General features: G+C 36.9%; 1 protein-coding gene across 1 annotated transcript in view; it reads right to left on the bottom strand.

Annotated features, from left to right (window-relative positions):
- Nucleotides 1-13210, bottom strand: part of LOC140573587 (transmembrane protease serine 9-like) — a 44158-nt gene extending 30948 nt beyond the window's left edge. Inside the window, exon 1 of the mRNA XM_072693026.1 lies at nt 13156-13210. Coding sequence (XP_072549127.1) covers nt 13156-13210 — 55 coding nt within the window. The remainder of the gene's footprint in view (nt 1-13155) is intronic.
- Nucleotides 13211-13858: the final 648 nt, after the last annotated feature.

Below are 13858 nucleotides of genomic sequence, written 5' to 3' on the forward strand. Positions count from 1 at the left end.
TTCAAAGGTTCAGGTTAGGGTTAGGCTTAAGTCTAGGTTTAGGTGAAGGGTTACATTCAATAGACAGTCATCTACATTTAACTTAGAGTTCAGTTGAATTTATTACAGATTCAGTTGAATGTCAGGTGAGCATCTATGAGACATCTACAATGAACCATCCAAGTAAACCAATGTTCTTTTGCATCGTGTCTAAAACTGTACTATTAATCTGGTAATGAAGTTCTGGTTAATGAAGTCTTCTCCAAGTACAGCACACAATAAGTAAATACTCTCACATGAAGCAGTGGGAAGACTGGTGATTATAGTGGTTGAGGCAGCAGTAGAAGTTGTGGAGTCTACTGATTTTGTAGCGACTGTTGAGGTTTTGCTGTTATTGGTTGTGCCATTGTTAGAAGATGTGACTGCAGCTGATGAAGAGGCTGGATATGTAGCAGAAGAACAAAGTATAATGATAAAAAATAATGAACTGATTAAGACATCTTGAACAAATTAGTAGAGGGAGTGTGCAATGAAAATGGATAGCAAGAAATCTGCATTCTCTAAAACAGTCTCTGCATTAGCCTGCACGCTAAACATGGAAATCTGCATCTGATCTTTACCATTATCTCTTTATTAAGCCTCTTTTTTTTATATCCAACAATGTGTGTTCCAAACCTGTTTCACAAAAAATAAATAATCTCACATGAAGCAGTGGGATAACTGGTGATTATAGTGGTTGAGGCAGCAGTAGTAGTTGTGGAATCTGCTGATTTTGTAGCGAATGTTGAGGTTTCGATGTCATTGGTTGTGCCATTGTTAGAAGATGTGACTACAGTTGATGAAAAGGCTGGATATGTAGAAGAAGAACAAAGTATAATGATAAAAATAATTAACTGATTAAGGCCTCTTGAACAAATTAGTAGAGGGAGTGTGCACAGAAAAAAGGATAGCAAGAAATGTACAGATTCAGATACTGCAAATTTGATTCAAAAGTGAAACACAGCTTAAATTGAGATGCAAGGCATGAAATAAAACTGCACCTAATGATTAAACTAATGACTAATTTATCCTTGATTCTAAAAGTGGGGTTTGTGTGTGTGTGTGTGTGTGTGTGTGTGTGTGTGTGTGTGTGTGTGTGCGTGTTTTGGCTTGATTTAAATAATCTAACCGTTATGATCAGGCAATACGATATACCACAACATTTAAAAAATGAGGATGAGGAAAATGAGGATGGTATTTTAAAATGATGATGTGTCTCATGTGTCAGTTACTGTTCGGTGTCTTTCTAGTAAACTGACAAATAAGCTCATTCCCCCTGTGTGCATTTAAGAAAGTTACAGGGTGGGGGTGCTGTCGGAGCTCACTGAACTCCAAGTTGAACGTAGTTGAGTGTATTTTGAATGTTACCCTAAAACCTACACCTATCTTTATCCTTAACGTTTCAGGGTTAGGTTTGGGGTTAGGTTTAAGGTCTAGGGTTAGGTTAGGATTTAGAGTTCATTCAAAGGTTCGGGTTAGGGTTAGGTTTAAGTCTAGGTTTAGGTGAAGGGTTACATTCAATAGACAGTCATCTACATTCAACTTAGAGTTCAGTTGAATTCATTACAGATTCAGTTGAATGTCAGGTGAGCATCTATGAGACATCTACAATGAACCATCCAAGTAAACCAATGCTCTTTTGCATTGTGTCTCAAACTGTACTATTAATCTGGTAATGAAGTTCTGGTTAATGAAGTCTTCTCCAAGTACAGCACACAATAAGTAAATACTCTCACATGAAGCAGTGGGAGCACTGGTGATTATAGTGGTTGTGGCAGCAGTAGTAGTTGTGGAATCTGCTGATTTTGTAGCGACTGTTGAGGTTTTGCTGTCATTGGTTGTGCCATTGTTAGAAGATGTGACTGCAGTTGATGAAGAGGCTGGATATGTAGTAGAAGAACAAAGTAAAATGACAAAAAATAATGAACTGATTAAGGCACCTTAAACAAATTAGTAGAGGGAGTGTGCACAGAAAAAAGGGTAGTAATAAATCTGCAGATTCAAATTTGATTCAAAAGTTAAACACAGCTTAAATGGAGACGCAAGGCATGAAATAAAACTGCACCTAATGATTAAACTAATGACTATTTTATTCTTTATTCTAAAGAGTTGGTTTGTGTGTGTGTGTGTGTGTGTGTGTGTGTGTGTGTGTTTTTTGGCTTGATTAAAATAATTTAACCGTTATGATTAGGCAATACGATATACCACAACATTTAAAAAATGAAGATGAGGAAAATGAGGATGGTATTTTAAAATGATGATGTGTCTGATGTGTCAGTTACTGTTCGGCGTCTATCTAGTAAACTGGCAAATAAGCTCATTCCCCCTGTGTGCATTTAAGAAAGTCACAGGGTGGGGGTGCTGTCGAAGCTCACTGAACTCCAAGTTGAATGTAGTTGAGTGTATTTTGAATGTTACCCTAAAACCTACACCTATCTTTATCCTTAACCTTTCAGGGTTAGGTTTAAGGTCTAGGTTTAGGTTAGGATTTAGAGTTCATTAAAAGGTTCGGGTTAGGGTTAGGTTTAAGTCTAGGTTTAGGTGAAGGGTTACATTCAATAGACAGTCATCTACATTCAACTTAGAGTTCAGTTTAATTTATTACAGATTCAGTTGAATGTCAGGTGAGCATCAATGAGGCATCTACAATGAACCATCCAAGTAAACCAATTTTCTTTTGCATCGTGTCTAAAACTGTACTATTAATCTGGTAATGAAGTTCAGGTTAATGAAGTCTTTGTCAGGTACAGCACACAAAAAGCAAATACTCTTACATGAAGCAGTGGGAAGACTGGTGATTATAGTGGTTGAGGCAGCAGTAGTAGTTGTGGAGTCTGCTGATTTTGTAGCGACTGTTGAGGTTTTGCTGTTATTGGTTGTGCCATTGTTAGAAGATGTGACTGATGAAGAGGCTAAGATGTAGCAGAAGAACAAAGTATAATGATGAAAAATAATGAATTGATTAAGGCATCTTGAACAAATTAGTAGAGGGAGTGTGCACAGAAAAAAAGGTAGCAGGAAATTTACAGATTAAAATTTGATTCTAAAGTGAAAAACAGCTTAAATGGAGACGCAAGGCATGAAATAAAACTGCACCTAATAATTAAACTAATGACTAATTTATCCTTTATTCTAAAGGGGAGTTTGTGTGTGTGTGTGTGTGTGTGTGTGTGTGTGTGTGTGTGTGTGTGTGTGTGTTTGCTTGATTAAAATAATTTAACCGTTATGATTAGGCAATACCATATACCACAACATTTAAAATATGAAGATGAGGAAAATGAGGACGGTATTTTAAAATGATGATGTGTCTGATGTGTCAGTTTCTGTTCGGTGTCTATCTAGTAAACAGCCAAATAAGCTCATTCCCCCTGTGTGCATTTAAGAAAGCCATAGGGTGAGGGTGCTTAGTCGAGTGTCTTTTGAATGTTACCCTACAACTAAACCTATCTTTATCTTTACCCTCTCAGGGTTAGGTTTGGGGTTAGATTTAAGGTTTAGGTTTAGGTTAGGATTTAGAGTTTATTCAAGGGTAAGGTTCAGGTTAGAGTTAGGTTTAAGGATTAGGTTTAGGTGAAGGGTTACATTCAATAGACAGTCATCTACATTCAACTTAGAGTTCAGTTGAATTTATTACAGATTCAGTTGAATATCAGGTGAGCATCTATGAAACATCTACAATGAACCATCCAAGTAAACCAATGCTCTTTTGCATCGTGTCTAAAACTGTACTATTAATTTGGTAATGAAGTTCTGGTAAATGAAGTCTTCTCCAAGTACAGCACACAAAAAGTAAATACTCTCACATGAAGCAGTGGGAAGACTGGTGATTATAGTGGTTGTGGCAGCAGTAGTAGTTGTGGAGTCTGCTGATTTTGTAGCGACTGTTGAGGTTTTGCTGTCATTGGTTGTGCCATTGTTAGAAGATGTGACTGCAGCTGATGAAGAGGCTGGATATGTAGAAGAAGAACAAAGTATAATGATAAAAAATAATGAACTGATTAAGACATCTTGAACAAATTAGTAGAGGGAGTGTGCAATGAAAAAGGGTAGTAATAAATCTGCAGATTCAAATTTGATTCAAAAGTGAAACACAGCTTAAATTGAGATGCAAGGCATGAAATAAAACTGCACCTCATGATTAAACTAAAGACTAATTTATTCTTTATTCTAAAAGGGGGGTTTGTGTGTGTGTGTGTGTGTGTGTGTGTGTGTGTGTGTGTGTGTGTCTTGGCTTGATTTAAATAATCTAACCGTTATGATTAGGCAATACCATATACCACAACATTTAAAAAATGAAGATGAGGAAAATGAGGACGGTATTTTAAAATGATGATGTGTCTGATGTGTCAGTTACTGTTCGGTGTGTTTCTAGTAAACTGGCAAATAAGCTCATTCCCCTGTGTGCATTTAAGAAAGTCACAGGGTGGGGGTGCTTAGTTGAGTGTCTTTTGAATGTTACCCTACAACTAAACCTATCTTTATCCTTAACCTTTCAGGGTTAGGTTTGGGGTTAGGTTTAAGGTCTAGGTTCAGGTTAGGATTTAGAGTTCATTCAAAGGTTCAGGTTAGGGTTAGGCTTAAGTCTAGGTTTAGGTGAAGGGTTACATTCAATAGACAGTCATCTACATTTAACTTAGAGTTCAGTTGAATTTATTACAGATTCAGTTGAATGTCAGGTGAGCATCTATGAGACATCTACAATGAACCATCCAAGTAAACCAATGTTCTTTTGCATCGTGTCTAAAACTGTACTATTAATCTGGTAATGAAGTTCTGGTTAATGAAGTCTTCTCCAAGTACAGCACACAATAAGTAAATACTCTCACATGAAGCAGTGGGAAGACTGGTGATTATAGTGGTTGAGGCAGCAGTAGAAGTTGTGGAGTCTGCTGATTTTGTAGCGACTGTTGAGGTTTTGCTGTTATTGGTTGTGCCATTGTTAGAAGATGTGACTGCAGCTGATGAAGAGGCTGGATATGTAGCAGAAGAACAAAGTATAATGATAAAAAATAATGAACTGATTAAGACATCTTGAACAAATTAGTAGAGGGAGTGTGCAATGAAAATGGATAGCAAGAAATCTGCATTCTCTAAAACAGTCTCTGCATTAGCCTGCACGCTAAACATGGAAATCTGCATCTGATCTTTACCATTATCTCTTTATTAAGCCTCTTTTTTTTATATCCAACAATGTGTGTTCCAAACCTGTTTCACAAAAAATAAATAATCTTACATGAAGCAGTGGGATAACTGGTGATTATAGTGGTTGAGGCAGCAGTAGTAGTTGTGGAATCTGCTGATTTTGTAGCGAATGTTGAGGTTTCGATGTCATTGGTTGTGCCATTGTTAGAAGATGTGACTGCAGTTGATGAAAAGGCTGGATATGTAGAAGAAGAACAAAGTATAATGATAAAAATAATTAACTGATTAAGGCCTCTTGAACAAATTAGTAGAGGGAGTGTGCACAGAAAAAAGGATAGCAAGAAATGTACAGATTCAGATACTGCAAATTTGATTCAAAAGTGAAACACAGCTTAAATGGAGACGCAAGGCATAAAATAAAACTCCACCTCATGATTCAACTAATGACTAATTTATCATTTATTCTAAAGAGTTGGTTTGTGTGTGTGTGTGTATTTGCTTCATTAATATGATTTAACCGTTATGATTAGGCAATATGCTATACCACAACATTTAAAAAAAATGAAGATGAGGAAAATGAGGATGGTATTTTAAAATGACGATGTGTCTGATGTGTCAGTTTCTGTTCGGTGTCTATCTAGTAAACTGGGAAATAAGCTCATTCCCCTGTGTGCATTTAAGAAAGTCACAGGGTGGGGGCGCTGTGGGAGCTCACTGAACTCCAAGTTGAACGTAGTTGAGTGTATTTTGAATGTTACCTTACACCTACACCTATCTTTATCCTTAACCTTTCAGGGTTAGGTTTGAGGTTACGTTTAAGGTTTAGGTTTAGGTTAGGATTTAGAGTTCATTCAGTGGTAAGGTTCAGGTTAGGGTTAGGTTTAAGGATTAGGTTTAGGTGAAGGGTTACATTCAATAGACAGTCATCTACATTCAACTTAGAGTTCAGTTAAATTTACTACATATTCAGATGAATATCAGGTGAGCATCTATGATACATCTACAATGAACCATCCAAGTAAACCAATGCTCTTTTGCATCGTGTCTCTAACTGTACTATTAATCTGGTAATGAAGTTCTGGTTAATGAAGTCTTCTCCAAGTACAGCACACAAAAAGTAAATACTCTCACATGAAGCCGTGGGAGCACTGGTGATTATAGTGGTTGTGGCAGCAGTAGTAGTTGTGGAGTCTGCTGATTTTGTAGCGACTGTTGAGGTTTTGCTGTCATTGGTTGTGCCATTGTTAGAAGATGTGACTGCAGTTGATGAAAAGGCTGGATATGTAGAAGAAGAACAAAGTATACTGGTAAAAAATAATGAACTGATTAAGACATCTTGAACAAATTAATAGAGGGAGTGTGCACAGAAAAAAGGATAGCAAGAAATTTACAGATTCAAATTTGATTCAAAAGTGAAACACAGCTTAAATAGAGATGCAAGGCATGAAATAAAACTGCACCTCATGATTAAACTAATGACTAATTTATCCTTGATTCTAAAAGTGGGGTTTGTGTGTGTGTGTGTGTGTGTGTGTGTGTGTGTGTGTGTGCGTGTTTTGGCTTGATTTAAATAATCTAACCGTTATGATCAGGCAATACCATATACCACAACATTTAAAAAATGAAGATGAGGAAAATGAGGACGGTATTTTAAAATGATGATGTGTCTGATGTGTCAGTTACTGTTCGGTGTGTTTCTAGTAAACTGGCAAATAAGCTCATTCCCCCTGTGTGCATTTAAGAAAGTCACAGGGTGAGGGCGCTTAGTTGAGTGTCTTTTGAATGTTACCCTACAACTAAACCTATCTTTATCCTTAACCTTTCAGGGTTAGGTTTGGGGTTAGGTTTAAGGTCTAGGTTTAGGTTAGGATTTAGAGTTCATTCAAAGGTTCAGGTTAGGGTTAGGCTTAAGTCAAGGTTTAGGTGAAGGGTTACATTCAATAGACAGTCATCTATATTCAACTTAGAGTTCTGTTGAATTTATTACAGATTCAGTTGAATGTCAGGTGAGCATCTATGAGACATCTACAATGAACCATCCAAGTAAACCAATGCTCTTTTGCATTGTGTCTCAAACTGTACTATTAATCTGGTAATGAAGTTCTGGTTAATGAAGTCTTCTCCAAGTACAGCACATAAAAAGCAAATACTCTCACATGAAGCAGTGGGAAGACTGGTGATTATAGTGGTTGAGGCAGCAGTAGTAGTTGTGGAGTCTGCTGATTTTGTAGCGACTGTTGAGGTTTTGCTGTTATTGGTTGTGCCATTGTTAGAGGATGTGACTGATGAAGAGGCTGAGATGTAGCAGCAGAACAAAGTATAATGATAAAAAATAATGAAATGATTAAGGCATCTTAAATAAATTAGTAGAGGGAGTGTGCACAGAAAAAAAGGATAGCAAGAAATTTACAGATTCAAATTTGATTCAAAAGTGAAACACAGCTTAAATGGAGACGCAAGGCATGAAATAAAACTGCACCTAATAATTAAACTAATGACTAATTTATCCTATATTCTATAAGTGAGGTTTGTGTGTGTGTGTGTGTGTGTGTGTGTGTGTATTTGCTTGATTAAAATAATTTAACCGTTATGATTAGGCAATACCATATACCACAACATTTAAAAAATGAAGATGAGGAAAATGAGGATGGTATTTTAAAATGATGATGTGTCTGATGTGTCAGTTTCTGTTCAGTGTCTATCTAGTAAACTGGCAAATAAGCTCATTCCCCTGTGTGCATTTAGGAAAGTCACAGGGTGGGGGTGCTTTGTTGAGTGTCTTTTGAATGTTACCCTACATTTACATTTACATTTATGGCATTTAGCAGACGCTCTTATCCAGAGCGACTTACAAGGTTCCTCGTATCACAGAGGAGGGCCAATGTAGTGTTAGGAGTCTTGCCCAAGGACTCTTATTGGTGTAGCGCAGCATAGTCACCCAGACCGGGAATCGAACCCCAGTATTCCATGGGGTGTGGTAGCACACTGGCAGGTAGTGGTGTTATCTGTTGCGCCACACCAACCACCTAAACCTATCTTTATCTTTACCCTCTCAGGGTTAGCTTTGGGGTTAGATTCAAGGGTAAGGTTCAGGATAGAGTTAGGTTTAAGGATTAGGTTTAGGTGAAGGGTTACATTCAATAGACAGTCATCTACATTCAACTTAGAGTTCAGTTTAATTTATTACAGATTCAGTTGAATGTCAGGTGAGCATCTATGAGGCATCTACAATGAACCATCCAAGTAAACCAATTTTCTTTTGCATCGTGTCTCAAACTGTACTATTAATTTGTTAATGAAGTTCTGGTTAATAAAGTCTTCTCCAAGTACAGCACACAAAAAGCAAATACTCTCACATGAAGCAGTGGGAAGACTGGTGATTATAGTGGTTGAGGCAGCAGTAGAAGTTGTGGAGTCTGCTGATTTTGTAGCGACTGTTGAGGTTTTGCTGTCATTGGTTGTGCCATTGTTAGAAGATGTGACTGCAGTTGATGAAGAGGCTGGATATGTAACAGAAGAACAAAGTATAATGATAAAAAATAATGAACTGATTAAGACATCTTGAACAAATTAGTAGAGGGAGTGTGCAATGAAAAAGGATAGCAAGAAATCTGCATTCTCTAAAACAGTCTCTGCATTAGCCTGCATGCTAAACATGGAAATCTGCATCTGATCTTTACCGTTATCTCTTTATTAAGCCTGTTTTTTTTTACAATGTGTGTTCCAAACCTGTTTCACAAAAAATAAATAATCTTACATGAAGCAGTGGGAACACTGGTGAATATAGTGGTTGAGGTAGCAGTAGTAGTTGTGGAATCTGCTGATTTTGTAGCGAATGTTGAGGTTTCGATGTCATTGGTTGTGCCATTGTTAGAAGATGTGACTGCAGTTGATGAAAAGGCTGGATATGTAGAAGAAGAACAAAGTATAATGATAAAAATAATTAACTGATTAAGGCCTCTTGAACAAATTAGTAGAGGGAGTGTGCACAGAAAAAAGGGTAGTAATAAATCTACAGATTCAGATACTGCAAATTTGATTCAAAAGTGAAACACAGCTTAAATGGAGACGCAAGGCATAAAATAAAACTGCACCTCATGATTCAACTAATGACTAATTTATCATTTATTCTAAAGAGTTGGTTTGTGTGTGTGTGTGTGTGTGTGTGTGTGTGTGTTTTTATGTTTGCTTGATTAAAATAATTTAACTGTTATGATTAGACAGTACCATATACCACAACATTTAAAAAATGAGGATGAGGAAAATGAGGACGGTATTTTAAAATGACGATGTGTCTGATGTGTCAGTTTCTGTTCGGTGTCTTTCTAGTAAACTGGCAAATAAGCTCATTCCCCTGTGTGCATTTCAGAAAGTCACAGGGTGGGGGCGCTGTGGGAGCTCACTGAACTCTAAGTTGAACGTAGTTGAGTGTATTTTGAATGTTACCCTAAAACCTACACCTATCTTTATCCTTAACCTTTCAGGGTTAGGTTTGAGGTTACGTTTAAGGTTTAGGTTTAGGTTAGGATTTAGAGTTCATTCAGTGGTAAGGTTCAGGTTAGGGTTAGGTTTAAGTCTAGGTTTAGGTGAAGGGTTACATTCAATAGACAGTCATCTACATTCAACTTAGAGTTCAGTTGAATTTATTACAGATTCAGTTGAATGTCAGGTGAGCATCTATGAGACATCTACAATGAACCATCCAAGTAAACCAATGTTCTTTTGCATCGTGTCTCAAACTGTACTATTAATCTGGTAATGAAGTTCTGGTTAATGAAGTCTTCTCCAAGTACAGCACACAATAAGTAAATACTCTCACATGAAGCAGTGGGAACACTGGTGATTATAGTGGTTGAGGCAGCAGTAGTAGTTGTGGAGTCTGCTGTGTTTGAAGCGACTGTTGAGGTTTTGCTGTCATTGGTTGTGCCATTGTTAGAAGATGTGACTGCAGTTGATGAAGAGGCTGGATATATAGCAGAAGAACAAAGTATACTGGTAAAAAATAATGAACTGATTAAGACATCTTGAATAAATTAGTAGAGGGAGTGTGCACAGAAAAAAGGTTAGTAATAAATCTACATTCTCTAAAACAGTCTCTGCATTAGCCTGCATGCTAAACATGGAAATCTGCATCTGATCTTTACCATTATCTCTTTATTAAGCCTCTTTTTTTATATCCAACAATATTTGTTCCAAACCTGTTTCACAAAAAGTAAATACTCTCACATGAAACAGTGGGATAACTGGTGATTATAGTGGTTGAGGTAGCAGTAGTAGTTGTGGAATCTGCTGATTTTGTAGCGACTGTTGAGGTTTCGCTATCATTGGTTGTTGTTCCATTGTTAGAAGATGTGAGTGCAGTTGATGAAGAGGCTGGATATGTAGCAGAAGAACAAAGTATAATGATAAAAATAATGAACTGATTAAGGCATCTTGAACAAATTAGTAGAGGGAGTGTGAACAGAAAAACGTTAATCAAAAGGTAAAACACAGATGAAATTGCATCTGATTTTTTTTGTTTGTCTGTGTGTGTGTCTGTGTGTGTGTGTTTGCTCAATTAAAATAATTTAGCTATTTTGATTAGTGAATACCATATACTGCAAAAATGTTAAAATGTTGACAGTATCTTAAAATGAAGTATTTTAAATGTACAGTGTGTCTGATGTGTAAAGTTTCTGTTCCGTGTCTATCTAGTATGCTGCCATATGGAGCTCATTCTCCAATTTGCATTTAAGAAAGCCACAGGTTGGAGGCGCCATGGGTGCTCGCTGATTAGTGATCTCTCGCTCTGAAAACGGGTGGGAAAAAAACAAGCCCACCATAGCTGTGAGTTTAGCGATGCTGAGTTTGACTGTAAGACAAGCAAACCTAGACCCAGTCTACTCAATGTGCCTGAAAACAGTCAAAAACACTGTTTCTGGACCACAGCCTGTTCTGTGGTGTTTAGCCTGGTCCAAGTCCAAACCCAGCAGACCCGGTCTCTTTTCCTCTTTCTGTTACTCCTAACACCAGTCGCTTGACTGTGCTTTTTCAAAGTTTTTATTGTCAGGACTTATGTCAGTAGCTCAACAGTTAGTCATCAACCCTGTAATCAAACTAAACGTTGTATTCACAAGTATTGGTAAGTGAAAAAGGCTATTTCAGTTTTTTTGTGACAGTGATATGTTGATTTACTGCATTTGTATACAAGAATAAGAAATAACACTCAGTGACATTTATTAGGATTTATGGAATGACAGATGATGTCTATGAACCAACACTAGAGATCAGGTCTTCAGGGTGCATAGTTGATAGATGTTTTATGTATTTCCTTTAAATTCACTGTTTCTTCCTTTGAAACACTTGACTGGACTGGGAGTATCACATTTCTTATGTCAGTGGTTATTTTTTTTCTAATAATCTACATACATGTATGTTTGTAAGATAAGATAAGATAAGATAAGATAAGATAATCTTTAGATAATTCTATTAGTCCCACAGTGGGGAAATTCTCAGTGTCACAACAGAAAGGGATAGCAAGACACTCAGTTCACAAAAATGAAGATAAATAATTTATACTATATACACAATATAAATAAGAATTTAAAAAGCAATAACAATATTATTTACAAGATATCGCAATTCTCTTAATTGCACATGTGTGTGTGTGTGTGTGGGGGGGGGGTATTGCAAATTGTATTTTTACATTGAGGGACCTCTGTTCCCTCAACATGTGTGTGTAGTTTAAGTGGGTGTGTATGTGGTCCTCTGGAAGCAGTGGTGGTTGTAGAGTCTGACGGCAGCAGGAAGGAAGGACCGGAGATACCGCGAGTAAAGAGCAACACTAAACTACCAAAGATTTTACTTAAAAACTCGAAAAATAGGAAAAAAGTTAGGAAAAGCTCAGAAGTGAGAAGGAGCTGCTGCAACAGGCTGCCACCTCGGCGGTGCCATCTTGGATGAAACAGTTACGCAGTAAGATTGTGTAAGATTGGCTCGGGTGCTGTGATCATATGTTCAACATCTCAAAGTACTGTACAGACTTGAGTGTATTGCGCTTACACCATGGTTCTGTTCCTAAACCTTGACAGCATAATGATGGCAAAACAACTGATAAACAATGAATGAATTTTACTTCAATCTTATATCTGTAAGAAAAATAGCTCCTGTCTATCTGAAGGGACATACAGCTCTATGGGCACACTTTAAAAAAGTGTGAAAAAAGATTCTTCAAGCGTTCTTTCTTGAAGACAGGGGCTCTATGTGGAACCATTAACCAACAACTAAAATAACTATTTGAGGACTGAAATCGTCCTTTGCCTGGTTAAAGGCTTTTTCAGACAAGTGAAAGACCTTGGTTGGTTCTATAAAACACTGTTAAAAATGGTTTTACATTACAAAGAAAGGGTTTTCTTTTCCTGAGTCGAAGATTATGAGTCAATTGTGAGTCCATTGGTCAGTACTATACAGAACCCTATAGGTATGGATTTGGTATATATTGAATTTGATCTAGTTTTGATGAAACAATAGCTGCCTTCACTACAGTGCTTTTGTTAAAGTGGTTAATTAACACAGTGTAGCCACAGCCAGCTGGGACAGAGAGCTGTATTGTTTCTAATGGGTAGTTCAATGAAATGGAAGTATATAGTTTCTAGGCTTCAGGCAAAAGCAAGAACTAAGCAAGCGAGAACTAAGATTTGACGAAATGTAATCCCTTCAGATGGCTAAACCTGTCATGGCCTGATGAATTTGAGAAAATGCACAATAGTGGGAGGAAATATGATGGTAGAACTATTTGTGTAGATAATCTTAGAAGACCTTCAAAAACTTCAAAATACAGCTGGTTCTAGACTTGAATTCCTCAGCTCATCTTAACTTAAGCTATTTATTGCATACAATTCATAATTAATAATAATCAGAATCCTAACAATTATATATACAAAAGCCACAGACGTCTCAGAAAAAAAGGAGATGCTACCTAAAAAGTAACTGAAATCAGCTACAAAATGAGCTTACCTTTGGCTAGAAAGCTGATTATAAGCACTATACTCAGACTCCTCCACAGTGCCATTCTTACTCAGAATGAAAATATTTGACAACATTTCAGGATATATGTACCCTTCTAGCTTTCAGCCTTACCTGAAACACACCCACACCTGTCTCTCTCACTCTCTCACTCTCTCATTTTGTCATGTGCCCGTTACATAAATAACAGCAAAAACGCCCAAACATCCATTGAAAATGTCCTTCAACACCATTTCACTTGTCTTTTGGTCACATATGTATCATAATTACATATTTTAACCTGTCTGTCCTAACTATCACTAAAACACATAGAAATGTATTTATTGAATGTTAGTAGGTACACTAATGCATCACTGCAGATATTTAGATGTATGAAAGCAAAAACAGTCCAATTGATTACATAATAAAAAAAAACTTTACTGATGCATATAAACATGAAATGAAAAACATGTATCTTCATAACAGCACTTTACAGGAGGAGGAAAGAAAACAAAAACCCTCAGATGCTGTAAAGCATTTCTATTGGTCCATTCATTCAGGATTATTTAAACAGGGTACGGGGCAGCTACAGGATAGAGAAAACTAAAAAAGGAAAAAAATGAAGACATGTTTTAAATTGTAGAGCAGCAATATATTTTACATAACATTTACATGAGAGCAGCAGTTGCACTGGACTGCATAAAGAATTTAATTA

The sequence above is a fragment of the Salminus brasiliensis genome, chromosome 12, assembly GCF_030463535.1.
Source record: "Salminus brasiliensis chromosome 12, fSalBra1.hap2, whole genome shotgun sequence".
In the NCBI taxonomy this organism is placed as follows: Eukaryota; Metazoa; Chordata; class Actinopteri; order Characiformes; family Bryconidae; genus Salminus; species Salminus brasiliensis.